The sequence below is a fragment of the Perissodus microlepis genome, chromosome 12, assembly GCF_051167445.1.
Source record: "Perissodus microlepis isolate ML-2025 ecotype Zambia chromosome 12, ASM5116744v1, whole genome shotgun sequence".
Lineage (NCBI taxonomy): Eukaryota > Metazoa > Chordata > Actinopteri > Cichliformes > Cichlidae > Perissodus > Perissodus microlepis.
Genome location: NC_140472.1, coordinates 32,378,798 through 32,405,601, shown reverse-complemented (window position 1 = coordinate 32,405,601; position 26,804 = coordinate 32,378,798). Strand labels below are relative to the sequence as shown.

General features: G+C 39.2%; 3 protein-coding genes and 1 long non-coding RNA gene across 5 annotated transcripts; 3 read left to right on the top strand and 1 right to left on the bottom strand.

Annotated features, from left to right (window-relative positions):
• Positions 1–469: 469 nt before the first annotated feature.
• LOC146376688 (glutathione S-transferase theta-1-like) lies at positions 470–2,829 on the top strand. The gene is made up of 5 exons (XM_084945245.1): positions 470–578; positions 1,099–1,186; positions 1,511–1,667; positions 2,200–2,376; positions 2,773–2,829. The coding sequence occupies exons 1-5, from the start codon at positions 470–472 to the stop codon at positions 2,827–2,829; spliced, it is 588 nt and encodes a 195-aa protein (XP_084801371.1).
• A 5,758-nt stretch (positions 2,830–8,587) lies between these two features.
• Positions 8,588–12,433, top strand: LOC146376687 (glutathione S-transferase theta-3-like). Its single transcript, XM_084946618.1, has 5 exons — positions 8,588–8,917; positions 9,501–9,588; positions 10,098–10,254; positions 11,002–11,178; positions 12,070–12,433. The coding sequence occupies exons 1-5, from the start codon at positions 8,809–8,811 to the stop codon at positions 12,268–12,270; spliced, it is 732 nt and encodes a 243-aa protein (XP_084802744.1). The 5' UTR covers positions 8,588–8,808; the 3' UTR covers positions 12,271–12,433.
• A 1,624-nt stretch (positions 12,434–14,057) lies between these two features.
• Positions 14,058–15,370, bottom strand: LOC146376686 (uncharacterized). The gene is made up of 2 exons (XR_014801826.1): positions 15,280–15,370; positions 14,058–14,239 (listed from the first exon to the last, which is right to left on the bottom strand). It is a non-coding gene; the product is annotated as an uncharacterized LOC146376686 (long non-coding RNA).
• On the top strand, positions 15,252–26,472 carry p2rx7 (purinergic receptor P2X, ligand-gated ion channel, 7). 2 transcript variants are annotated; one of them, XM_084946614.1, is made up of 13 exons: positions 15,252–15,615; positions 16,197–16,344; positions 16,442–16,513; positions 16,670–16,742; positions 17,738–17,834; positions 18,364–18,444; positions 18,964–19,099; positions 19,591–19,727; positions 19,911–20,001; positions 22,468–22,533; positions 23,326–23,430; positions 23,538–23,645; positions 24,436–26,472. In XM_084946614.1, exons 1-13 carry the CDS (start codon positions 15,494–15,496, stop codon positions 24,940–24,942), a joined length of 1,743 nt encoding a protein of 580 aa, XP_084802740.1. In that variant the 5' UTR covers positions 15,252–15,493; the 3' UTR covers positions 24,943–26,472. The 2 variants fall into 2 exon arrangements, with proteins under 2 accessions (XP_084802740.1, XP_084802741.1); XM_084946615.1 differs by lacking the exon at positions 18,364–18,444.
• The last annotated feature ends 332 nt before the right edge of the window (positions 26,473–26,804 follow it).

Here is a 26,804-nt window from a genome sequence, read left to right as displayed (position 1 = left end):
TGCTGAGCTTTACTTTACAACCTTCTTGAGCCAAACGTCTTATCATAAATCATAATTAGCTTAATCAGTGGAGTTAAAGTTGTATACCTCATGGGTGATTTGTTCCAGCAGTTTATTTCAGTGAGTGGTTGCACAGAAAAGTGTTAAATTCAAATCTTCTAGCTTGAAGTTGTGTCAGGAACTTCAGGCTGGTATTATTATATAGTTGCTGCCCTGAAAATGTGCATCTGATTGCAAGCACCAGTAGGTAAAAGTGATAATCTCAGCATTTTTAAAAAATGGTGGCAAAGCTAAGGGCAAAGCTCAGCTCACTCTGTCGCAGTGACCTCCTGCTTTGAATAGCTGGCACCACTTAAAAGTCAGTGAGGTGTAGTGGAAGGAGAGGTGGAGTTCTGCACAGATAGAAGAGGAGTGAGAAAACAGAGGAAGGTCGGTGGAGACGAAACCTCTGCAGCCTTCACTCTCCGACATGATGGAGCTCTATCTCGACCTGATCTCGCCACCCTGCCGCGCCGTCTTCCTGTTTGCCAAAGCGCTCGGGATTCCCTTTGAGTTCAAGTATGTCGACCTGATTGCAGGTAATCTCACAGCAGCTCACTTTCTGCAGTAAAATGGTAATTATTATTTACAGTTTGGAAATGAACAGAATGCTACTAACCAGCTTTACACAGCTGAGGGATCAGCAGGCTTTGAACTTGGAAGTTTGCAGCTCTGCAACTCTTCAAGAGTTCAGGGGACTAAAATGTCCTGCATGCTTTTTCATTTGTACTGTGACCATTAACAATAACAAAAAATGCTCCTTTGGGCTGCTTTTCTTTTTCACATTTCACCCAGAAAGCTAGATTTACATTAAGTCTTGATGCACAACTTTTCCTTTCCTGACTGTGTATAATGGAGACGTACTGGGGAAAGAAAATTAAGAAAACTGTTTCATAGCAGATACAAAGAAGAAAAAGGGGGATTATGAGTCATTAAAACCACTGGAATTGAGACCAGTTTGACATTTTTGTCTTTATTATTTCTGCATTCTCCACATGATGGAAACATGCCAACACAAACAACTTAAGCACGTCTGTGAATTTCACGTGTTTGTGTCAGGGCAGCAGTACAGCAGTGAGTTTGGGAAACTCAACATCGTGGCGAAGATTCCTGTCATGAAGGATGGAGGCTTCACCCTGTCAGAGAGGTACAGCAGGGCGTCGAGTTTCCGCTTAGCTTTGTTTCAAATAGTTTGATTATTTTTCAAGCTGCTGCCTGAAGCTGCTTTGGGAGTCTGGTCGGTTCATTTGTTCACAGTAAGTTACTAATGATGAAGATCTAATGGTTTAATGCTGCTGTTAGTACTATTAACACTTAATAGTGCTATTATCAGAAAAACAATAATGGATGATTCTGCAGTTAATTGAACAAAATGACCATCCAGGCACTCTGCGCTTCAGTTTTAGCAGAGTTTCTGTCACATTTCCTGTCGTTAAAACATCATTAGTTTCTGTTTTGTCTTGTCTTGCAGTACTGCAATCCTGAAGTACCTTGTGCAGAAATACTCAGGGTCAGTGGCAGATCACTGGTTTCCTGCCGGCCTGCAGCAGCGAGCTCGTGCCAATGAATACTTGTCCTGGCAGCACGTGAACCTCAGAGGTCACTGTCAAAAGGTCTTCCTGCTCAGGGTTCGTGTCCCAGTTCGACCAAGTGCTGCGTCCTCACATGACACATTTCATCAGCTCGTTTGCTCGATTAGTTCTTATCTGTAGCTGATTTTATAAGGTATATAATACTTAATATCTTTCTTCTCCTACTATTAATGTTGCTACAGTCATGTTAGCAGCTCTGTGAAGCTCTCCTGTTCTCTGAGGTTACAATAGAATAGAACAGAATACAATGGAATAGAATAGAGTAGAATAACCCTTTATTATCATTGTACACGTAAAATGAATTTGTGTGTGCTCCACACCAACTGTGCTGAAATAAAATATAAATAATAGACAGGAGAATAATATACAAAATATATACAAAAACAATAGAAAGGTACACATTAGAGAACAAAAGATAACATACTCATATAATTCCTTACTATGTTCGTGTTTTATGTTGTCATATTTTGACCATGCTAACAAATACCTACTAGTCTTCCGGCCACTATAAGCTGCCACGCTGGATCAGTACTGCTGCTTACTGATCTTTGTGTGTCTGTTTGAGTAGACTCTGTTTCCGGTCGTCATGGGTCTTGAAGTCCCGGAGGTGACGATGGATGCTGCTCTTGAAAATATGAAGCAGCCGCTCAACCTGTTGGAGGAGAAATTCCTCCAGAACAAACAGTTCATCCTTGGGGACAAAATCTCTGTGGCAGATGTGGTGGCTGTAGTGGAGATCATGCAGGTACCACAGCTTCTGTCATTACTTCTATTTGTGTTTCTTGATTAAGTTATATTCTTGGATTTGTGGTTTTTCATGGTTTGGATTTGGATTTGAGTTCCTGGTCTTTAGGTTTCTGTCTCTGTGCCTCTCCTGTGTTCCTTGTGTCCTAGTGAAGTTATGTTTTCATGTCTGTGCTTCTCCTTATTTCAGTGTCAATTCCGTGTCTCTGCGCCCGTCTCGTGTTTCCTGTTTTACTTTGACAGTCTCGCGTCCTTTGTTAATATTTTCAGTTTTGCTTCCTCCCCGTCTCGTTATGTTTGATTACTCCCAGCTGTGTCTCTTTCCCTCGTTACTCCCTTGTGTATTTAAGCCCTGTGTTTTCCTTTGCCTGTTGTCGTGTTGTTCCATGTGCTGTAGGTGTCTCAGTTTTTCCTGGTTTCTGTCATTCTTAGTTCTGTGATCCTCATTTCCTAGTGTTTAGTTCTTCAGGGTTTTGGTTTGTTTTTTTGTATGTTTGTTTTGTGGAGGATTTTTCCAGCAAATAAAGCTGCTGTTTACGTTCCATGGATCCTTGATCCTGCATGCCACACAGCCACACATGACACCTTATTTCTCCCACATTTTCAGCCCAAGATGTCAGAGTTGTTTTTGTTGACGGCTACATGCTCAAAAGCTACATTTTAGGATCTAAATTATGTATATAGGAACAAAAAGGTTTGAATTTTTGAACAGGAATAGATCCCACATACCAATAACTGCCTTTCCCAATGTGTGTTTTATAGCTTCTTGAAACTGGTGTAGGTGATGGGTTTGAAGGCCGTCCAAAGCTGTATTTCTTTCATACATGAAGAAAACACAGGGAGGATTCTCTGTTTTGATGGATGAAATGGGTGAAAAACTGTGTATAACAAAGCCAGTGGTTAACACATTGTAGAGGGAAAAGAAAAGAAACTTGTATGTAGTAGTACAGCACACTCTCCCTGAAAATGACAGCACCATCAAGCAATGCAAGTTCATAACTTAATTGATCATTTACTGTAAATTTGACCATCTGTAGTGATTTCTTAAGATAAATCTATTTTGGAGTCTGATGGCTCGTTATGGATGGCTGGACATGTTCTCTGCAAAGAAACTTCAAAATAATTATAACTTTGTCTATAGAGCATTTTTAAAATATGCATCCTGTCGTCCTGTTTCCATTCTCCTATGGAAACAGGGCAACAGCACAAACTGACACTCCTAAGTTAGCCTATTAATTAACAATATTGCAAGACTTAAGGGATTACTGGTGAAAAAAGTTACAGAAAAACTTTTATATTTTATATATTTTTTTCAGTAGGCAACTGAAAACCAATCAACACCATGAAAATGGACCATATGACACGAGTCATCAAATCGCTGCAATGGCTCCCTGTGTATAAAAGGAGAGATTTAAAAGTCGTGCTAATAGTTTTACAGGTCATCAGGAACAGGCTTAGTGTTCCCAGGGTTAGGACGAAGCAAAGCCAAACTGCATTTAGTGTTCATGCTCCCCAGATGTGGAAAAACCCTTCACACCTGATGTGTGTGGAATCTGTTAGCTCATTGAAGTCAGGGCTAAAAATGTTGTTTCCTGCAACTGTCAGGTGATTTTTAACTTGTATTAATCATTAAGACAAAAAAACAATATTCTGTGTGTGTGTTTAACCTCCCAAGACCCGAACTCTTTCATGCCTTTTTAATTTCTCTTTGCTATTTGGGCTGATTGGGACCTGATGAATGTAAAGACAAAGAATTATGTTTTTACCTGATGTAGTCTCTGAGAAGAGTATATCAGGCCCTTGTAGAGCAAAATGTAGTATTGTGGTCTTTTATTTTTTTATTTTTAAATAAAACAGACTACTGCCCACTGCATTTAGTTGATCCTATCACTCTTTTACATCTTGGGTGATTTCGTACTACTATGAGTGGATATGAGGTCTCACTTTGCAACGCTTCTCCCGCTCAGGACGATTATAATACTCAAAGGCCTTTATTCAGCATGTCTACTTCTGTGATGTAGACATATACAGTCACAAGGGTAAATAGATCCACATACATACTAAAGAGCTGGTATTTATTTCAAAACAGTGTTGAAACCTAAACACTAATATTATATTCTGAGTTATATTTCAGCTTTTAGCATATATGTGTTTCATTGTTTCCTGGGAGAAGACCAAAATGTAACAATCAAATTCTTGGTTGTTTTGCAGTGAGGACGACGTTTCAGTTTGACAGTAGTTTTAACTCTTTTATCCAGTGATCTAATTTGAGTCGCTTATTACCAAAGCTGAGCAAACACTGCCATCTAGAGCACATGATTGAAAACAAACAAACCAAACAAAGGAAAAATAACAAAGAAGGCCTCAAAAAGATGTGCAAAAGTCTCAGATATTTATTTAATATTGCATTTTAAACACTTAACATGTTTAACTTTAGCAAAATTAAAGCTCCTTAAGGGGAGAAAAAAGAAGCAATGATAGAAACCACCAGTTTCCACAGACAGCAGAGGAATTTATCAGGGCGATCGTGGCTCAAGAGTTGGGAGTTCGCCTTATAATTTGAAGGTTGCTGGTTCGAGCCCCGGCTCGGACAGTCTCGGTCGTTGTGTCCTTGGGCAAGACACTTCACCCGTTGCCTACTGGTGGTGGTCAGAGGGCCCGGTGGCGCCTCTGTCAGTGCGCCCCAGGGTGGCTGTGGCTACAATGTAGCTGCCATCACCAGTGTGTGAATGGGTGGATAACTGGATGTGTAAAGCGCTTTGGGGTCCTTAGGGACTAGTGAAGCGCTATACAAATACAGGCCATTTACCATTACTGTGTTGCACTTTTAGGCTCAGTCATACAGCTCTGCAGCTCTGTGCTAATTTCAAGGTTGGTTCAGTTCATCTGTAAAAGGAATCAGAAAGGTTTAAATGAATGTTAATATTCTGCAGGCATTTGGAGAGGATCATGTGTGAGGGAAAAAAAGAAAAGTTTCTGTGTGGTGTCTGATAGAAACAACAAGCCCCACAAGGTAAGTTCAATGAAGGTGTCTACACAGTGCGCAATTTCAGCAGTCTTACTGGTTTATTTAGGGTTTAAAGATCCAGTGCAGCAGTTCAGCGTTTTTTTATAACTTAAAAAAATCAGAAAACAATTAGCATTTTAGTGCAGTTTTGTTCTCGCTTATCAGACTGTAATCAGTTGGCCTATACTGCTGTGGCTCTGAGGTTTGCAACCCTTTATGGATTTAAACAGCTGTGTAAAGTTAGTATAAAATTAGTATAAAATTTACAGTGTCCATGGACACCACAGTCTGCTCTGGACCAATCATTCACTTTGTTTTCAGGCATCTGCAGATATGGAACAACCATTTAACTTCAAGAAGTCATTAAATACACATTAAGCCTTTAAAGTTCTGCAGTTCCATGTTGTGCATCCAACACAACAACTATTTTTATGGGTTGTGAATAATTTATTTTGGCTTCTGCACGTATTACCAATTGTTTCTTTTGATGCAGGCCTGCTCTGCTGACACAGCTGAGAACTTTGCTGTTGTGTCAAAAACAAAATCCAAATCCCTGCTTTCAGCTGCATCTGATAAGATGTAGGTGAGAGCTCTATGACTTACAGTCAGTATTTGCACAGTTATGCAATGTTGTAACTTTTAATGCAAAATGATTTAAATGAAAATTTAATTAGAAACTTTGAAGATTAATTCAAAGATTTAAAAAACTATTGAATTAACAATCTAGGATTTAGTCATTTTATGCATAGGCACAATAACTTCTTTTTAAATATAAACGTTGTTTTACACAAATGCTGCAGTCTTCCCTCTGTTAGGCTTTTACTGCCACCACCTCCAGATGCTGCTTGTTTGTGAGTCTCTCTGCCTTCAGTTTAGTAACTGAAAAGCATCCTCTCTTAGGCTGAGATCAGTGGACTAAACCAGGCACTAATTCAGCTAAGACAGCGGTCCCCAACCCCCAGGCCTTGGACCGGTACCTGTCCGTGAGTCGTTTGGTACCAGGCCGCGAGAGTTGAGGCTCAGGTGTGAAATGTATGGTTTTCAGGGTTTTTATCGGTTTTCAGCGTTATTTTGTTATCGTTTTTATCGTTAACTCGGTTTTCCTGGGTCTTTTCACGCGTGTTATGAATAAATCTTCTTTTTTTCGGTACCGGTACTAGTTTTATTTTGTTGTATTTATCCGCGACACCTTAAAGGCCGGTCCGTGAAAAATATTGTCGGGCATAAACCGGTCCGTGGCGCAAAAAAGGTTGGGGACCGCCAGAGGCGGAGCCAGACATTTGAAACACCTGGGGCTTAGCCCAAAAGGGTAGTATGCATGTGGGATTTTTTTTTTTTTTGGGGGGGGGGTTTAGAAATGACTGAAAGATTAATTGGCTCTGTTTTGAGTTTTGTTCAAAAAAGAATGACTTCATATAGGGAAAAATATATATCACATGTGCAGGACACCTTAAACTAGTTTTTTAATTAAGCAGCAAGGCAGAACAAGGTCAGGGCTGTATCAAGGCACGAGGACTAAACCCCAATTCAACCAGACCCAGAACTGATCCAGAATTAAAACAGGACTACAACAGTTCAAAATCAGGACTACTTAGGACTTAACCAAGACAGAACCAGAATCAGAACTAGATGATAGTAGCACTAAAAATCATCATAGACCTGCACTACACTTATTTTTTTAATTCTACCAAAGTCCACTATTTAGATTGAGAAAAGTTTATATAATTATTTAGCCTTGTTGTGCAAACAAGCCTGCAAAACTTAATAAATGTAGAATTTGAAAAATAGCAAACCTAAAAAGAAACACTAGGTACGAGATACATGAGTACCTATGATACGATGATACTTTTGGTAAACAACCATTTGACTAACATGTGTTTCTCACCTGCTCTTATTCCATCTCTGTTCCTCTCTCTCCCTCTTTGTGCTGACAATCATCAAATATACAGATATTTACAAACTCTTCAGATCAAAACACAAACACTTTTTTAATTGTAACATCAAATCAGACTAAATGTTTATTTTTTTTAGATTGATAAATATAAAAACATATTTGTTAACTTTAAGAGTAAAGAGAGAAACTATCTGTATTTCTTAATTGCAAATGGCACCAAATTGTATTCAAACTTGAGCCACACTTATGGAGCTCCACAATTCTTTTCCTGGTGTTTTGGTTGACATCTCTTGATGTTCCCATGTCACAGAAACAGGCTCTGTGTTTTGCCTTATATGCATCCACAGCTGTGCCACCAATTTACTCACATGGACTCTACTAACCTATCAGAGTTTTCTTATTAATTAACAATAAACTTAGTGTACATGTACTCCTACATTTGATGAAAGTGATAATAAATAGACAGATCTCTCTCTCTTTATTCTGACATTTAACTAATTCAAAAGATATTTCAATATTTATCTAAAACAAAAGTTTACTCTAAATTGATGTTGTACAGTAAAAATGTTTTATGTTTTCTCCCTAAAGTGTAAATATCTGGTTACAACTGTGAATATCCTGCTGTGTACTGAAATCCCTCTTGTTTTGCATAGAAATATACTGAACAACATACAAAGCATAATATATAAAATAACATTTACCTGAGTTTTTTCTTTGAAAGAACCCTCTAATGTCCATTCTTATATTTCAGTACATAACTGAAACCGATTTAGTCGGGGAGGGTAAGAACTGAAAATATGAAATAAACACACGTAAGCTAAGACTCTCTAAAAAAAATAGCATTTGTTCGGCTTTTCATTTTGCCAGTTGTTGATTCACTCGAAGAGCAAGTAACGTAATAATTGGTCAAGTGATCAGTTTGATATCAATCTTTCGTGATGCACCGTCATATTTACATTATTTGTACAGTACGAATGATTTGCTTTGGTACCTGGTCAAACTTAAGCTCTCCTTAGTATGGCTGGCTCCGTTTCTCCAACAGGGCACTCACAGGCAGCAGCTGCCCCGCCCCCTCGCTCAGTCGCTTAGTGCCTGAGCTCGGATCATACCAATATCAGGGGGGATTCACGCACAGTTGTAAATTCCCACAGTGTGCACTATGTGCTTCGAATATTGTGTGTACTTTTTGTTTTATACAGTTGTCAGCCAGGCATCTAACTATGAAAAAATTACACTCCAAAAGACCCCGGGCTTCTGACAAAACAACCCCACGCTCCGCCCCTGGGGACCGCTGAGCTAAGAGACCCATAAAGTAGATGAAAAAGTGACTAGAGTTCATGAAATGTTTGGTTAAGTTGAGACCAAAGCTCAGATTGCTCAACCATTGCTTACTTTGAACGATCACTATCACTTAAACGTTAGTAGGTCATGTAGCAAGTAGAGGCGGAGTTCTGGTCAGATAGACTATATCAGGCTAGGCAGGAGAGTAGCCACAACACAGAGGGAAGCATCTGCAGCCGTCACACTCCGACATGATGGAGCTCTATCTCGATTTGATATCCCCACCTTGCCGCTCTGTCTTTCTGTTTGCCAGAGCGCTCAGGATTCCCTTTGAGTTCAAGGTTGTCGACCTTGCCACAGGTAATCTTGCATGGGACAGAGATGATCGTTTATATTTGACTCATGCATGCTTTTGTAAAAGTTTCAGCTCACATTCTAAAATAGTTGCATTTGTATATTTTGGAAAAAAATATAGAGCTAAATGATCTGTAGACTTTGAACTTATCATAGAAGTCCGCATGACTGCATTCATAGCAAGTTGTTCTCTTTGTCTGTGAATAATTTGGACTGGAAAAGGATTTCGCAAGAGTTCAGAGGAGATGAATGTCCCCGCGGCTTTTAACTTGTGCTGTAATTGCTAACATTCACAAAATCTCCCTCTGGGATATCATTTTACATTTTTCACATTTCACCCAGAAAGAGTTTTGTTAACTCTGAGATACCCGACTTTTTAAGACAGGGACGTTTTTCAAGCAAGTAAAACAGGGAGAGAGAAAAACCCAAGACAAAGGAACAGAGAAACATTGCAATGTTTTCTGCTTCCAGACGGTTTAATCTGTTTGATCTCTTTCTCCCACATTCTGAAACAATTTATGCAGTTGTGCAATCTAGACCTGTTTTTTAACGTGTTGTAACGTGTGCATGGATTCTGTGTTTGTCTCAGGGCAGCAGTACAGCAAGGAGTTTGGGGACCTCAGCATTGTGAGAAAGGTTCCTGTCATGAAGGATGGAGGCTTCATTCTGACTGAGAGGTACATCAGGAGTCTGAGTTTTGGTCTGGCTTCTTTACACATTATTTAAATGATATAATTATATACATAATTTAATTGAAATACTTTACTTGTCTTGTATCTCTGACATACTTTACTTAGATCTTGCAGCATAGCTAATATCACATGTTCCACATTTGTGCCTTTTGGACCATTGTGCATGCAGTTCTGTGCCACGTTAAACACCTTCCTGTGCATTTACTGTAATTGTACTAAGAATACATCTAAGAAGTCTATGCCTCAGTGTTTCTCAGTGAGTTTTGAGTATTTCACTTGTTTGATACTTGGCAGTAATTGGCAGATATTTGTGAGAGTAATCTAAATATGGTCATTTACAGCTCAAAAAACAGGACTGTGACATCCTAAATGCTAAAACTGAACCTACAAAACAGAGTTTCTCAAACTAAAAGATAATTAAGAATGGTTAAATTCAGCACTTTAGAAAGTAGGGGTTAAAACATCATTTGTTTTTGTTCTCTCTTGTGTTGCAGTACTGCGATCTTGGAGTACCTTATGCAGAAATACTCGGGGTCAGTGGCAGATCACTGGTTTCCTGCTGATCTGCAGCAGCGAGCACGTGTGAACGAATACTTGTCCTGGCAGCACATGAACCTCAGAGCTCACTGTTCAAAGGTCTTCCTGCTCAGGGTTCGTGTCCCAGTTCAATCAACTGTTGCGTCCTCACCTGACCCTTTTCAACACACACATTTCATCAGCCTCGTTTGTCTGATTAGTTCCTTTTGTAGATATGATTTCACAAGTTATGTAATGCCCAGCTGTACGTTTTGGTCCCCACTGACACGTCTGTTTGGACGTTTCAGTGGACCAGTTTCACTTTGGATTTAGACTTTTGCACCAATTTAGAGTTGATTCTTCTTTCAGAGAAAGGCACAATGTGGCACAAAGTCAGCAGCTTTGCATGACGTTTAAATGACACAGGATGGCTGAGCTGAAAACTGGCACTTCTAAAAAAACCACAGAATAAGCACCATTAGTACAATGTTTTGTTTGTAATATTTACAGTAATACTTTCCAGTAAACAGTGTGCCAGGATATTGAGATACTTCACAGGATCACCTGCTGGTGCCACAAAAGGAAAAGTCAAAAAGTGTATCCTTTGCGTGCTATGAATGTCCATCCAGTAAATGTTGAGTTTATGACCACCTGGCAGTCAGACACTAACAATTAGAGATTTTAAGCATGACGATATCCAAAAGAACATTTGGAAATCTATGCACATTCCACACGGAAAAACATTTAAAAGAGTCAACTAAGAAAAACAGAAACAAAACTAAACAGAAAAGTTTGAAGCTCTTTCTTTGGATCAGCGATAACTATCTCTCTTGACTGCATTGCCGGTGCCAACAGTTTATCTCTGTGTGTCTGTGATGGCAGGCTCTGTATCAGATTGTCATGGACTCTGAAATCCCGAAGGAGACGATGGACTTTGCTGTTGAGAATGTGAAGCAGTCGCTCAACCTGCTGGAGGAGAAATTCCTCCAGAGTAAACCGTTCATCCTCGGGGACAAAATCTCTGTGGCTGATGTGGTGGCCATAGTGGAGATCATGCAGGTACTAATATTTCCATCACTACTGCTGCTTCTGTCGCAGGATTTCTACTTTGCCTGTCGTAACTAATTTTAAAACTAAAATTATAAGTAAATACTGCGTATACATTAAAACTCCCACAGCATGTGTGAAGAGGGAGCTTTAAATCTCTTCTCCAAGAGTCTTGTCACATTTAGTCTTTAGTCTTTAGTTTAGTCATATCCATGGTACTGTGCCCAGTTGGTTTGTGTTACCAGTCCATTGTGGTCGAGTTAAGTTGTCTTAAACTGCAGTTTACTCCGGGTCTAAATCCCTTAGACTTGGTCAAAAGTCGTTTCTAACTGTTTTCATGGACAACATTTGGCCTTGACTGGCAGCATTGACTCGTGATGAGTTCGGGTACCTCAACTCATCTAATCAATCAATCAATCAAAGCTTTATTTGTCACAAGCAGGTTGCCCTGCAGTGAAATGGGACCCCCCCCCCCCCCGACCTTACACACATAACACAGACATCACATGGGGTTACAAGTCGGAGATCAGTAGCGTTGCAGAAAAACACTGAAATGTACATAACAACGGGAAGGTACAAGAGGAAAAAAAAGAGACCTCCACTCATGCTGTGCTTCCATGGTAGGACAGCACGAGAACATGTCTACCATATATTTAAATTAGGGCCACTTCCACATTAAGCCTGCTTCACATGGAGCACATTAGGCCCAGATGATAAGCGTGTAGCTGGCAGACAGTCATAACTGCAGGATAGTCCATCAGGTGAATTGTCTGAATGAAAATGATATGCTCGGATTGTTCTAACTTTATTTTGTCTTCTGAGTTTTTATGGTTTGATTTGTTAAATTTTAACAATTGTCAGCTGATTTCCACAAATATAACTGCACTATTGTCTGTTTTGCAGCCTTTTGGAACTGGTTTTGATGGGTTTGAAGGTCGCCCGAAGCTGATCGCCTGGAGGGACAGAGTGAAGAAAGAGCTCGGTGAGAAGTTATTCGAAGAAGCTCACGAGGCGCTCATGAAGTCCAGCAACATGCCACAGAAGCTGAAGAACAGCGGCAATTTTGCCCAGCTTAAACCTATACTGCAGAAGTTTTTCCGCTGACGAGGTTTCTGTATGCAAACCGACAAAATCAAACTTTATTGGTCGGACTGATCAGTCCAGTTTGTTTTTATTGGGATGTTTTCATACTTAAAATAATCGTGAACATTTAACCATCTGCACTTTGTACAAAGAAAAAAATAAATTTACATCTGATTAAAACTAAGTTGTCAGCCAGTCACAAAATTTCTGGAAATCACTTCTTATGTAAGAACAGATTTAGACATTTTTCCATTTAGACAAATGTAATGGGTGAAATACTTTGAATAACAAAGCCTGTGGCTATCACAAAGTCAAGATAAGGTCACAAGAAGGCTATCCTCCCCAGAAAATATTTTAAAACCTGATCTTCAGCTTTCCCCCCACAGATCTGTGATACTGACAGACACCATCCTCCAGCAGTGAACGTCTGAAATCAAACATTTGTAGTGAGTTTTTAAGAAAACTGATGCTCATTATAGGAGATCTTCAGCCTTTTAAATAATACAATAATAACCTAATTTCAGTATCACTTTTTTTTAACTTACAGTTGAAAAATGCTTCACAATTCAGATAAATTCTACACAGTAACAAGAATATACCAAACTAAATACACTGACACGAGCTTAGGTTCTTGCATATGTTTGTACACCACGCACGTGCATTTACAAACAAGATGAATGACTAAGAAAAAGCCAAATTATAAAAACTTCTCGAAAACTCAAACGTTGCCCCTGGATTTAAAATAAGAGTCCCTTATAGCATGATTGGAGAGTTTGACAGCTGAGTCTCCCTCTCCGTTCATGCACCGAGGGTCTTGATGGAACTCTGTTTGGGACGTCTAAAGCAAAAAGGTTAGATCTAATTTTAAAAGGATGAAAAAATATTGTGTAAGATGTGTAGATTCTAAAAAAATCTCAAATTGAGGGAAAACTGAGCTGTAGGGATTTGAGCTGTAACTGTGATATGAGAGGGGGCAACAGGGTTTTTTTTCTTTTTTGGAAAATTAGATGTAGGGACTTTGGGCAAAATGGACAAAAAATTGAATTATTGAATCCTGCAGTGAGGGGATGCTATGGCTCTGTGATACTTTTAATACCACTAAGAGAGGAGATGTCAGGATTGTGTGTCCTCTTCTCTGTATGATTACGAAAGTGCTGCCTTCAGGCTCGCTGTAACCCACGCTGTATGATGGGCTTGCACAGGGCTGGGGACATGTAGGGTAGAGCTCAGATGTAGAGAATTTGACTGCAAATCAAGAGGTTTTTGGTTCAATTCTGGATGCCACCTTGATCTTATTTATGCTAAAGGCACATTTAATAAATATGATACTGGCTCTACAGTTCCTGCTTTAAACTACTGCATGGAAAGGAAAAGGTCTGACATTTAATGCACTGATTATGTAGAAACCCTGACCTGAGTGAAATGTTCTCACTGACGTTCCAGCTCTGCACACATGACTGTTTCATTGTTTCCTCATGGGAAAGTCTGTCTCATCACAACAATCCATTTGTCCTGCTGGGGACAAGAAGCTTTTTATCTGGAAGATAAGCAAACATGGAACAACCAAATTCTTCATTTTGTTGCTGTTTAGTTTTCTCTCTTTGCTGCATGGAAAGAAGTTTCAGTTTGGTATTTTTTAATTTAATACATTTAAAAAAATAATTTTAATAAGCCTGCATGGAGACAGAGAGAGGTAATCCTTCCACAGTGATCTGATTAGAGTCCCCTAAACTCATTTGAGACAACACTGCCATCTAGAGTACAGGAAGGCGTTTATTTAAAAGAAGAAGAAAAAAACAGAAGAAAGATTCAAGTCTTGGTTCCTTTATTTTTCATGTTTGTGTTACACATTGAACATAAGAGCTTCACACCTTCTTCTTTATTCTTCGTCCTCTCAAAAATCATTTTGATGTCCTCATCTGGAACTTTTCTGACAGTCCTAAAGTGGTTTCTCCCCTCCGCATCCTGAACCTCCTTTCATGATTTTGAACTATGAGTTCACAGAACAATTGAATGAGTCTAGAGGTAAATGTATTTTCCTCTACAACAACACAAACACAGTGTCAGCAGTGGCACAGCATTTCCTCTCCTCTGGCTCTGTGTACACAGGCAGGTGGACAAAGGCGAAGACGCCAGAAGGAAAAATTAGATTTTTTTTTTCTTCTTCTAAAAATCAAGTAAGTTTGTTCACAAGAGAAACGAGAAATAAACACACACACAAAAAAGACCTGGTTAATTTTGTGTTTTGAAATTATATATTACTAAAAATATGAACGCATATTTTCCAAAACTGTTGAGAAAATATTCAACAACATGAGCTGCGCTCTAATCCACGGGGTGTAGCAGCAATTCACAACTGCAGTGGAATAACAGACATGAAAAAGCTAAAATACTTTAAACATTTTAATGATTTTTTATTCTTGTGTCACTTTTCATTTTCCATATTTTAAAAACATCCTGTATATGTCCTGTATGCTACTTCCAGTTATTGAAAACGGCTCAGACTCAGCCATCTGTGCACATTGATCTCTAAGCTGCTCGGTGACGGTTGTGAGTTAACAAGTGCTTTGCAGTCTTAGTAAAAGGATAAATGATAAATTCTAACCTCCACACACTCTCGCTTATTATTATTTTATTAAATCAGCGTTCCGATCCAACCGACCTTTATCATGTACAAAACAAAAACAAAAACAGCAGTTTCAGTAAGATGAATCAAAAATAAATAAACAAAAAGCATAAATATGTATGAACATGCAAAAGTTGTATAGAATAAACACACCTGAGCTCATAAATTCGCGCTAAAATGAGTCAAAAGCAGCCTGATATCAGACTTAATGATCCCTCATTACAGGAAACATTTCAACTAAACATCACAAATAAAATCAGCAGAACAGATTAAACAAATTATCTAGGAGGGGAATGAGACTGGGAACCGTAGGAAGCTTTTCCCAGTAAATGAAATTAAGGGCTATCATTAATATTGGAACACTAAATAACGTCAGAGAAAAATAATTCGGATGTCTAGGTTACCTTTTACATTTGTTAGACATACAAATCCTGATATCATGAGATGCCTGCAGTTTAATTCCCTCCGCGAGAGCTCATGGTGCATCTGCAGAAGTGTGGCCATGTGACCATCCACACAGGAAGAGGAGTTGAGAAATGAGTCAGAGATTCCTCCTCCGCACAGAAATCAGACAAAAAGTCCTAAAAATCCAGCCCGGAGCGCCTTTCCATCATCACCATGCCGTGCTGCAGGCTGCGCGCTCTGTGTCAGTATGAAACCAACAAGCTGGTCCGGATCCAGAGCGTCCGGCTCGGCTCACTCAAGTGGAGTCTGAACGGAGCCATTCTGCTCTTCATCTGGTGAGTGGATGTGAAATATCTGAGCCCACGCACGCACAGTGCGGCTCAGCTGACACTTCTCACTTCTGCACTTTCACAAGTCCCGTTAAAGCTCAAAGCGTCTGCAGGGAGAAACGGACACGAGTGATCGTTTATGAATATCTGACTGAGTCTGAACTCCAGTTTGAGTGTGAGATCCTTAAAATTATCTTCAATTTGTGGAGGAACAAATTTCATATCCAGCAAGTTTTTAACTCATTTTGGTTGATTTCCATTTGGAAAAGGAGCATTTCTGTTTCTTCCCACCAAACATAGTAGCATAGCTAGTAGCAGAGACAGCTGCAGAAAAACATGACCTTTCTGTTATTAGACAAGAAGATATCAAAATGTCCTTTGATTAATCACCATAAAAGCTAATTGCAGCTTTTTATGTGCCTAAAACTGGTTAAGCTACAAAAAGCTGACCATCAGTGTCCGGTAAATATCTACAACTTGAACGTATTCCTTCAATTTTGAGTCTTTATCCTCTAAACCAGACAATGTGACTCATAATCCCCAAGCTCTAATCATTTAAAAATGTTCATTTATTTCCTATCTTGCAGTATCATGATGTTATGGAACAGGAAGTACCAGGAGTTTGACCTGGTGGTCAGCTCGGTTACCACAAAGGTAAAGGGTGTGGCTCAGGCGCCCCTGCCCGAGGTCGGGAACATGGTCTGGGATGAGGTGGACTACAGCGGGCCTTGGAAGGTGGGAGCTTGATCCTCTGGGTGCTGAGCTGTGAAGGTTTTTTTGTGGTTGTTAAAAATAAAAAACCCTTTATCTATTTATTTTAAAATCTTTGTAGGGGAAGAACACCTTCTTTGTGGTGACCAACGCCATTGTGACAAAGAATCAGAAGCAGGGGAAATGTGCGCAGGTGCTTTTTCATCATTACCATTTTATATTTTTTATTATTATCTGTGTTCATCTTGTTTTAATGACATCAAATATTGTATTGCTAACAAAGACCACAGTAAATAGAAGATGTCGTTAATAAGAGGAACTCCAATTTTCTGCACTGTCTATTTCTCAGGTTCCTCTCAAAGGCAGATTCTGTCACACTGATAAGGACTGTGAGAAAGGAGCCTGGGACCAGCAGAAACACGGTACAGTGACTTCTTTCAATACACCTTGTTTCATGTCCAGGGCAATTGAGCCAACAGACTGCAGGTTTTTTAGCTGCTAGAAGGGCAGCAAACAAGAAGGGGTCCAGTTCACCTTAAACATGTTTGTTTCTACTTTGAAATTGGGCATTTTAACATGAGAGTCTATGGAGATTCACTCACTTTTGGAGTCAGCCTCCACCAGTGATATGGGAACTGCAGTTTTTGATCCAATTTTAGTTTTTAATTAGTATTTAATTAAAAATTCAGTAGCAATAAATAAGCTTGAAGCTAAGAATAAAGACATCATTAAGTATTAAAAGATAAAATGACACTTTGTTGGTGTCAGTTTATCCCGCTTTTGTCAGTTTAAATAGATTTTCTATAAAGATTAGAAATGTAAAAATAAAAAAATGTCTGTATTTTCTCTTAAAGTTGTGTTCAGAAGCACTTTTTTCACATTACATTAATTTTTAACTTCAGGTGGTTCATACACAACAAGTAGAGCAGCTAAACCATTTTACTGAAACTGTGAGACAATCAAGAGTAACAAAACATAAAAACACAGCATTAAAAATATTGTATGTTTCATTTTATACTGACCACTCAAAGTGCTTTAGACTACAAAGCACCTTTAACCATCTGTTTATATTATATAATGGTTACTTCCCACATTACAACTCACATCCATGGCCAATTTACAATCACCGGTTAATCTAACATGCATATCTTCGTGTGGGAGGAAGCTGGGAGAAACCCACACAGGCCCAATGTGAAGGGAGAACTCCACACAGAAAGGCCCCACTGTGACGTGACTCTGCTAACCACTGGATCCCTGTGCTGTTCCCAAAATGAGAGTGACGTCCTGTGTCCACAGAAATCAGAGGAATTAATAATTTCTGGTTTGCAGCTCAGATGGTTGTAGTTCTGTGCAGCTCTGAGTCTGCTGCAGGAATCAAACATCCTTTAGGGTTTATACGACTGCTTCCCTTTTGCAGGGATTCAAACGGGATCGTGTGTGAAGTTTGATTTATCGAAGAAAACCTGTGAAGTTTCTGCGTGGTGTCCGATCGAAACCAGATCGACTCCTCCAAGGTAAGAGAAATGAATTTGTCTACACAATGTGACATTTCAGAAGTCTTTGAAGTTCACTGACAGCCACATCATGTGAGCTCGATTTAAAAAACATGGGTACAACATCTAGTTAGATGCATGTAGACTGTGCAATGGTTATACCAACTCAATCAGGAGCAAGAGACACAGCTGTTATTCTTCCATGATTTGTTCCCTTCTTTCCACGCCCTCTTTGGCTCTGTTATGATAACAGCTGGAAGATACATCATACAAGTAGTCCTCTGCAAAAGCTTGGACTGTAAAGCAGGAGAAAAACATACTAATACATGCCATCACACCCCCTCCAATAAGTAGAAGCCAAGTTTAAACCACCACACAATCTTTGAATACTAGAGTCATACATTTACCACTCATATAAATATTAACATCTATGGATTATACAGAGCAAGAACCTTTTTATGAAGCTGACAGGACTTCCCAGCAGTTTTTAATTGGCCTAGTTTGCTCTCAAAAGCGTTTTGGCTAATAATCATCGCTTCATGTGACGCAGACCTGCTCTGCTGGCAGCAGCTGAGAACTTCACTGTCCTCATCAAAAACAACATCCGATTCCCAGCTTTCAACTACATCAGGTGAGACTGCTCTGTGCCTGCGGATACAGCAGATTCAGTTTCTCCCCTTCAGCTGCTTCAGTTAAGAAATGCAGAGATTTTGTATTTTTTCAATGAGTTTGTTTTTCTTTCAGGGTTTTTTTTTTTTTTTTGCATCAGCAGTTTTGGAGTTAGTTTTTAATTCTTGGAGCTTGATCATTGTGACAGTTTCTTTTTAATGCTAAGGAGATTTTTTTTTTTTTACACTTCATCTTGCAGATCTTTATCTTCAATGAAAACAATAAATTAATTGGATCACAGTATTTTCATTTCAGGTTTACTGTGCTGTTGTGCAGGAGCAAAACTGTTCAGCAGTCCATGCATTTGTTTGCACAAATACATACAGAAACCCCTATGCTGCTGTGTTACCTTTGCTCCTTGTTGCTGGGTTGCTGCAACTGCACATTGTGTTTAATGATGCTAATATTTTGCATTTGGCATAAAAAAAAACATTCAGAAAGACCCTCTTCATTACCAGGGAACTGAAACTTTCTTTTACAGAAGGAACATCCTCCCAGAGATGAACGACGCCTACCTGAGGAACTGCCACCGAGGAAACGACTCCCTGTGCCCAATCTTCAGACTGGGAGACATTGTCCGAGAGGCCGGGGAAAAGTTCTCTGAGATGGCAGTGGAGGTGAGTTAATGTGTTCACGGGTCTCTCAGGTGAAAGCAGAATTCATCCCCAAGTGGTTTGGTACCACAATATTTCTCCATCCTGAGATTTTAACTTAGTCAGTAAAATGGACATCAACACTCGTTCCTCTTTGTGAGCCATTTCTGTCCCGACGGGCAAAAAAACAAAAAAAAGGAAGCGTTGCCACCACAAACTGTGTGTGGACATAAAAATAAAGAAATAGTTTAATTTTGTTTTATGTTCTGTTTTCAGGGTGCACTTTGTTTTAATTGCCGCTATTGTCCTGCTTTTTTTTTTTCTTTCTCAGACATAAGTAGAAATACTCTTATTTGAAGGTTTGAAGTTTAATATGTTGGGGAAAATATACCTTATTACACAAGCACAGTAATCAATAAAAACTCTAAATTCTGAAACATGAACTGATGTAAAAAATCAGTTCTGGGTTTTCCTCTGTAAATGTTGAGCTTTTGTAGTCCCGCTTTTGACCACAGGGAGGCGTCATCGGCATCCTGATCAAATGGGACTGCAACCTCGACAGGCTCATGCAGCGCTGCCTTCCCAGATACTCTTTCAAGCGACTAGATGAAAAAGAGAGCAACAAGACGCTCTATCCAGGCCTCAACTTCAGGTGAGCGCGGGTCAAAGGTCACCTCCATCGTGCTCTGTGTGCAGTGGACAGTCAAGAGTCACTAAAGGAACAATGAAAACAATTAAAGCTATACACAAGCGGTGACAAACCTTCTGTTGCTTTCATATTTACGTCAGCCCTTCAAAGTTATTGTATCTGTCACATCCTGTGTTTTTTCACCAGGTTTGCAAAGTACAACACTGTGAATGGAGTGGAGGAGCGAACACTCTACAAAGCATTTGGGATCAGATTTGATGTCATGGTATTCGGACAGGTGAGGTTTTTATTTCCTTATTGTTTCGTCCCTCTGTTAAAGGGTTAAAGTAAAGCTGACTGCTAATGCTGAACAATTAATTCATCAAAGAGTAAGACTGCTGTTCGTTACAAAATCACAGTATTGATTCACAGTATTGATCCATTGAATCGATCTAACGGTGTACTACTGTGGCCCAGAGGAGTAAAAAAATACAATATTAATATAAGACAGCACAACAAAAGTGAAAATTTCTCTTTTGTTGTCATGTTTTCAGAATAGTTTAATTATTCCCCCCCCTTGAGGAGATTGATTTCTCCCAAAACAATCTGCTCCTGGTTTTTTTTTTATTTTTTTTTTTTTATTGCATATTGCATATTTTACTGCATATTACCATGACTCACATTAAATGAGCAAGAAACCATAATGGTAATGTCAAAGAACTTCAGATTACAAATCATATTAGAACAAAACACTCACAGTATTCACCTAAAACACTACTACCTGACACCTACAGCCAATTTAGCACCACCAGTTAATCCAGCGTGCATGCCTGTGGACTGTGGGAGGAAACCCACGCAGGCACAGGGAGCACATGCAAACTGTACACACCTCCACACAGAAAGGCCCAAGCCAACCAGGATATTTGAACCAGCAACCTGCTTCCTGCAAGGCAGCGGTTTTAATCACTGCACTGCTATAGTCCTTGCATACTGTAGCCACACTGGCACGCTAATTTGGGAAATGTTTGCTTTAGATAGTTCCCAGTGGGAAAAATGTGAGTTTATGATATTTTTACAGTGGCCCTGAGAGGCCAAACGGACTGCAACTTAACAAAACACCAGCAATAAGAAAAACGCTGCAAAAGTACACAAAACACAACGGAAATAGGGAAAAAAGGAAAAACAACAACGGATATACGAAAAAAGAAAACAGAAATAGGAAAAAACACAAGGGCAGTGTTTCTGGGGAGACTATTACCCGACGGACCATTTGCAGGAACCCAAAACATGGTAGGTGTGTTTTATCATGATTCATATAATACTGATGACGGATTTCTAGGCTAATAGTTAGGCTAACACACTTACTTCTCATCTTTTCTTTCCTCACAAAACCGATAGATCCTCCACTTCTTTTAAGTGTACCCCAGCGCAATTCTTAGCATATTTTGGTTCCTGCAACTGGTCCGTCGGGTTATTGTCTCCCCAGAAACACTTCCCCTGTGCTTTTGGAAATCTGTTTTTCCTATTTCCGTTCTCGTTTTTCCTATTTCTGTTGTGTTTTGTGTGCTTTTGCAGCGTTTTTCTTATTGCTGGTGTTTCTTAAGTTGCAGTCCGTTTGGCCTCTCAGGGCCACCGTATATTTTCCTCCTATTTAATAATTTATCAAAAAGCCCTCATTAAGACAAAAGTTCCAGGACTGTGGCTGAAAAGTGAACTTTTCTCAGGAAGGCTCTGAAATGAGTGAAGTGACCCTAAAGTATCTGAGAGCTGATTGTTGGTCAGTGCTTCCTTTATTACCTCTTTTAGCAGTGAATCCACTTAGAAGGCGATAACGGCAATGCACAGCAATGAGGTGCTCCTTTAAACAGTCAACATCACTGACAAATGTAAATGTTAATAGTTAACCTTTCTATTTCATATCAGTCATTTCTGATATGTTCTGAATTCTGAACTTCACACAGCTGTAATAGAACCTGCTTCCTGTCATTTTGTTGCCTTGTGTGAAGAAATTGTGGTCATTTTAGATGTACTTCCAGGAGATCAGATTTTCTGCAAACCATTAGTTCACTGTATAATGTATTACAGTTGGGTCATTTGACCTTGCATGTCAAACAATTTTTGGATTCAAAGAAATCAGTTGCATAAGCCTCCAGTTTTTTAACATGACTTATTTTTTGAAAAACTCTTTCAAACTATTCTCGAAAAACTCATTCATAACCTCTTTTTTTTTTCTCTTTTACTTTCTTTGCCATCCCCCCCCCCCTTTTTAATGTAATTATGTATTTACTTCTTCCCTACTCCTGTTATGCAACTTTGACTCCATTTAAAACTGTGCAAATGTCAAGTCAGCTGGAATCTGAATTGCAAAATGCTTAAAATTGGACTGATTGTGTGATGCTGTAGGAAATAATCTAAGTTTAACACTGGAAAATTCAAACTGATGTTGGACAGAGAAGCAAAATGTAATCAGATCAGACAAATCAGATTTATGTGATTGGTAATATTTTTAGACTCGGTATCTGTGAATTTTGGCTTTTATGTTTAGCGTGCTATGTGCATTTTTTTTTTTTTTTTTCAGTTGAAAGGGAAAAAGTTTTGTATCTTGTTAGTGAAATAAAATTACTGACAAGTCATACAAGATGTATTTTATCAGTAACTCAATTTGTGCTTGCCCGTTTGCTCTTGGGAATTTCTGGCGTCAGTATATCCAAATTTTTGGCGAGAGGAGAATGTAAAGGGGAAAATGTTGTGATTTGTTTTTCAGGCGGGAAAGTTTAGCTTCATTCAACTCATCATCTACATCGGCTCAACGCTGTCCTACTACGCCCTGGTGAGAGACCACACACATGTCCATTCATGCTTTTATCCTCCTTCAGGAGTGAGCACAGTGGGACTCAGTGTTAAAGTCCAGAGTGGGAGTGCAGCGCATGGAAAATATATTCAACTCCTCTGCAGATGCAGGGGAGCAACCATAAATATCAAAGGAAGCTAATTAATGTCATTAAACAATCGAGAAGTTATCCATGATTTCATAAAATTTACATGATTTTAATCTTCTTAAATTGTATTGATTACTCACAGTAAAAAGTCAAAATAAGTTTCATGTGTAGAGTGTCTTTTAATGTAAGACTTAACATTAGGAACATTTTTGTATGTATACTTTTACCTTAATTATAGTTTTATAACGTTTTACATGATGTTGTCCTTTGAATGTCATGGTTACCTTATTATTTAATACATTTTAAGAACTTATTTAAAAACTTTTGAAATTGTCTTTTGACAGATTTTAAATAAAAATTTATAAAATTTATAAAATTTTCAAAAAGTTAAAAGCTTACCTTTCAAATATCCACAGTAAAAAAAAAAAAGAAAAAAAGAAATTAAGTAATTTTAGTTTTGTTTACATATGGCAAGTGAACCTTTTAATTTGGCAAGAAAGGTTTGGTCATAAATGTGGGTTTTATGTCCAAATTGTAATTTTTTGACTTAATTTTGATTTAAACAACTTGATTGTATTTTGTATATGTCTAATGTAATTTATCGTATTTAGTGTAAAGTTCACGTTTACTGAAGGAAAGTGTCCCTCATCTCTATTTATGTGAAAGTCTGTCTTTCCGTCCAGACAACCATCCTGATCGACTGGTTGATTGGAACCAGCTGTTACTCTGCAGAGGTCGGTCAAAACTACTGTGAAAGGAAAGTGGAATCAATCCAAGATCAAGAGAAGGTGAAGGTGTTTTGATTTGATTTTGTGTTTACTGCAGCTCTGAACCAGTGACAAAAAATTTAATAGGTAATGTCATTAATGTTATTTCATGTGACCGTGTGTTGCAGTGCATCCTTTGTGTTTCCTACATTGATGAGAACAACCTTCGACTGGTAAAACGCTCACAAAAGAAAAGTTTACAGGTCATCAAACCGATGTCTGTTCAGCCACGTAAGGTAAACCTACAGAGTGCAGAAATCAAAGTGTAAATGAGGAAAATGTACAAAAAAAGATGCTTGATAGTAGCCTGCACATACAACCCTACAGAAAGAAACGGGAGCTGCTAATGGCTAATTCAACTGCTTTTAAATACACCATGTGAGAAAACCCAGATTATAAATGGCAGCGAGATGAGAATAATATCTGTGCTCACCTGTAGCACATAATTCTTCTCTCACAGCAGGTCTTTTCTACTCCCAAAACACAAAGAGGTCGTAATTCATACCCTACCGCTGAAAATTCTATTGTGAATTTAATTATATCTGATAGACACATGATGTAAATATAAGGAAAGTTTTGAGCATCTTCATCAAAAAGAAGTTCCATCCATCCATCCATCTGCAGAGATACCCTGACCTCCTCCTTCACCAGTTCTTCTGTTGGGAGACATGTTTGCATGCCAGCTGAGAGACACAATCCCTCTCACGTGTCCTGGGTCGGCCTCGAGTTCTCTCACTTGGACATTCCAAGAATTCTTCTTATTTGAGGCATCCAGAGTTCTCCATGAATCGCTACCTTATTTTGTTTTAGGGGTTTTAGGGTGATCCCAGGAACTTGGTACTATCTCCTAAGGCAAATCGGTCCTTTTTGAGGGACCGGAATAAGCACAATTTAAAAAAAAAAAAAAACAACCTATGATGACAAAACCTAATTGTGTGTTTTTTGTGTGTGATGTCATGCAACATTATTTCTTGTTATTTCTCGCTGTAGAGACAGATTTTTAAAATGATGCTCTCATCTCTGCAGGAGGATCCAGGACACTTGAGAACCATTCTCTGCCTCCTACAGCCAAGTGATGACACCAATGATGATGTTCAGCCTTCCCTTGGCAAGAAAACCGATCCAAATGCCAAACCCCATCGTCCAGCCTGGTGTATGTGTGACTCCTGTGCTCCTTCCTCCCTCCCAGAGGAGGAGTTGTGCTGCAGGCGGACCGAGGGCACCTGCATCACCTCGTCTCCTCTGTTTGGGCAGCTGGTGCTGCGGCGCTCCCTGCTGGAGGCAGTGCTCCTGTACCAGGATCCCCTGTCTCCTTCAGTGAAAAAGCTTCAGACTGCCGCCCTGCGTCACTGTGCCTACAGAGAGTACATCAGCTGGCGGTTTGGGGTCCCACCCAATGACACCCATCCTGCCATCCCTAGCTGCTGCGTGTGGAGAATCAGGAGGGAGTACCCGAGCCCAGATGGACAGTACAGTGGTTTCAGACCTGTAAAGATGACTTCCATGCAAGCCTGTGAAAACGGAGAACTATGAAAGGAGTTTTTTCAATTTACAGAGCAGGGAAGCCCTCACTAACTGACCTACTAACAATGTTCATGTACCGTCGGCCTTACAAAGTAAAACAAAAATGCAACAACTTTACTCATTTGTCTGGAAAATGAAACTTAATCAGTTTGTCAGCTTGTGTTCGGTGAAGGAAAACTTCACTAAGTCAATAAATTACTGCATTTTCTCAAATCTGTCAAGTCGTTTGGCTGCTTGGCTGCCGTTTTTCTTACATTCACTCTCTTTATGCTGCTTTTTGCCTTTATAGGGCAGGAATAACTCTAATCAGGCTCAGACAAAGATTTTCTCCTGCCAGGAATGTGTTCACATTCATCAAATTATATGGAAAGATGGAGAGTTTTGTTCCAGGATGGGAGAGAAACAACCCTGAGTAGATTTGACATATTTTTCCTATCTCCGCTAAGGTTCACTAACTGCAGTAAGGTGGGGAGCCTGAGTGTATATTTTCATTTGTACACAGATGAGACTAAAAACAACAGCTGGTTTTTTGGGTTAATGGAAAGTCATCGTGTTATTGTGTTTGTTTTTCAGTATTGCCATTTCACTCTGTACTCCTGATTTCATTCTGCATGTAAAGAAACGGTCTACTGCACAGAGGGTACATTTTTATATAACTGACCAGTTTAACTTTTATCAAGCTTACAGTTGGTGTTATTAATGGAATGGACACTGTTACTGACAGGTGCGCCCATATAGGCAGTCTGCTGGGCTTCACTAAGCAAATTCATGTCACAAAAATGGAACACTTGACTATTTTTGTGTTGTTGGTGCCTTTTATGTGATTTGGACTGGACTGGTTCTTTTGGACTGGACTTTTCTTCCCTACTGGAGCATTTAAAGCGCATTAAACAACATGCCTCATTCACACCCATTCACACAAGCATGCTTTTCTACATCTAGGTACTTGATGCCATACTAGTCAGATAGTGATAGATTTGAACTGGTGATTCTTGTTGAATGTGTTGAATGGGTAATTATCGTGGCTTGTGGTTAACTGTACTAACAGCATGTCTAAGGGGTCTGTGCTCCAGTTTTGGTGACTGAAAGTGCTTTTTATTATCTTAAACTTGGCATTATTCTGCTACCAAATCTCCTAGTTTCAGGACTTTGGGGACTCCAGCTTTTTCACATCTTCTTCACCCTTTTTTAATGTGTATGTGTGTTTTTTTTTTGTTTTTTTTTTTAAATACACCATCTTGATAATTTAGTTTTGACAGCAACACATCTTATCCTAATCTATCTAAGGTCAGTGAATGCTGTACACGAAAGTTTACACATCTGGCACTTCTTCACCAAAGCTGGACTTCCCTTTAAAATGTTACAGTGTAGTCCATTTGGATGCCACTGGTCACTTAAAAAATTAAAAAGCATGGTAGCAGCTATTGAGCCTTCAGGGTGATGTCACAACGCTCACATCCATCTTTAATATGCGGTATGACCATTACAAAGAGATTTTGTACTGCTGCTTTTATGTTGATTAAAATATCTGGCATTTTCTTTTTGATAGTGAAGTCACTTTTGCATGTTATGCTTGCTATGTCCTTCTAAGCGCTCACATTCATGGGCCCTGTACATAAAGAGTGAATTGTTGTTTATACTAACAGATTGTGACATATTGAACTTTGAGGTTCAATCTGCTGATTCTTGTCACATCTGAAGGGAGTCAAACTGTCTCTTTCCTGTATTCACGCCTTTAATGAGGTGGTAAGTGAATCAGCTGCTGGCTGTGTATTTGCTGTAAAGTGGTTTCAGTCCTGTCGCCTAATCTCAGCCAACAAATGAGCTTTTTAACCCCCAAACTGTTAAATATCAGTACCAAGACATTAGTT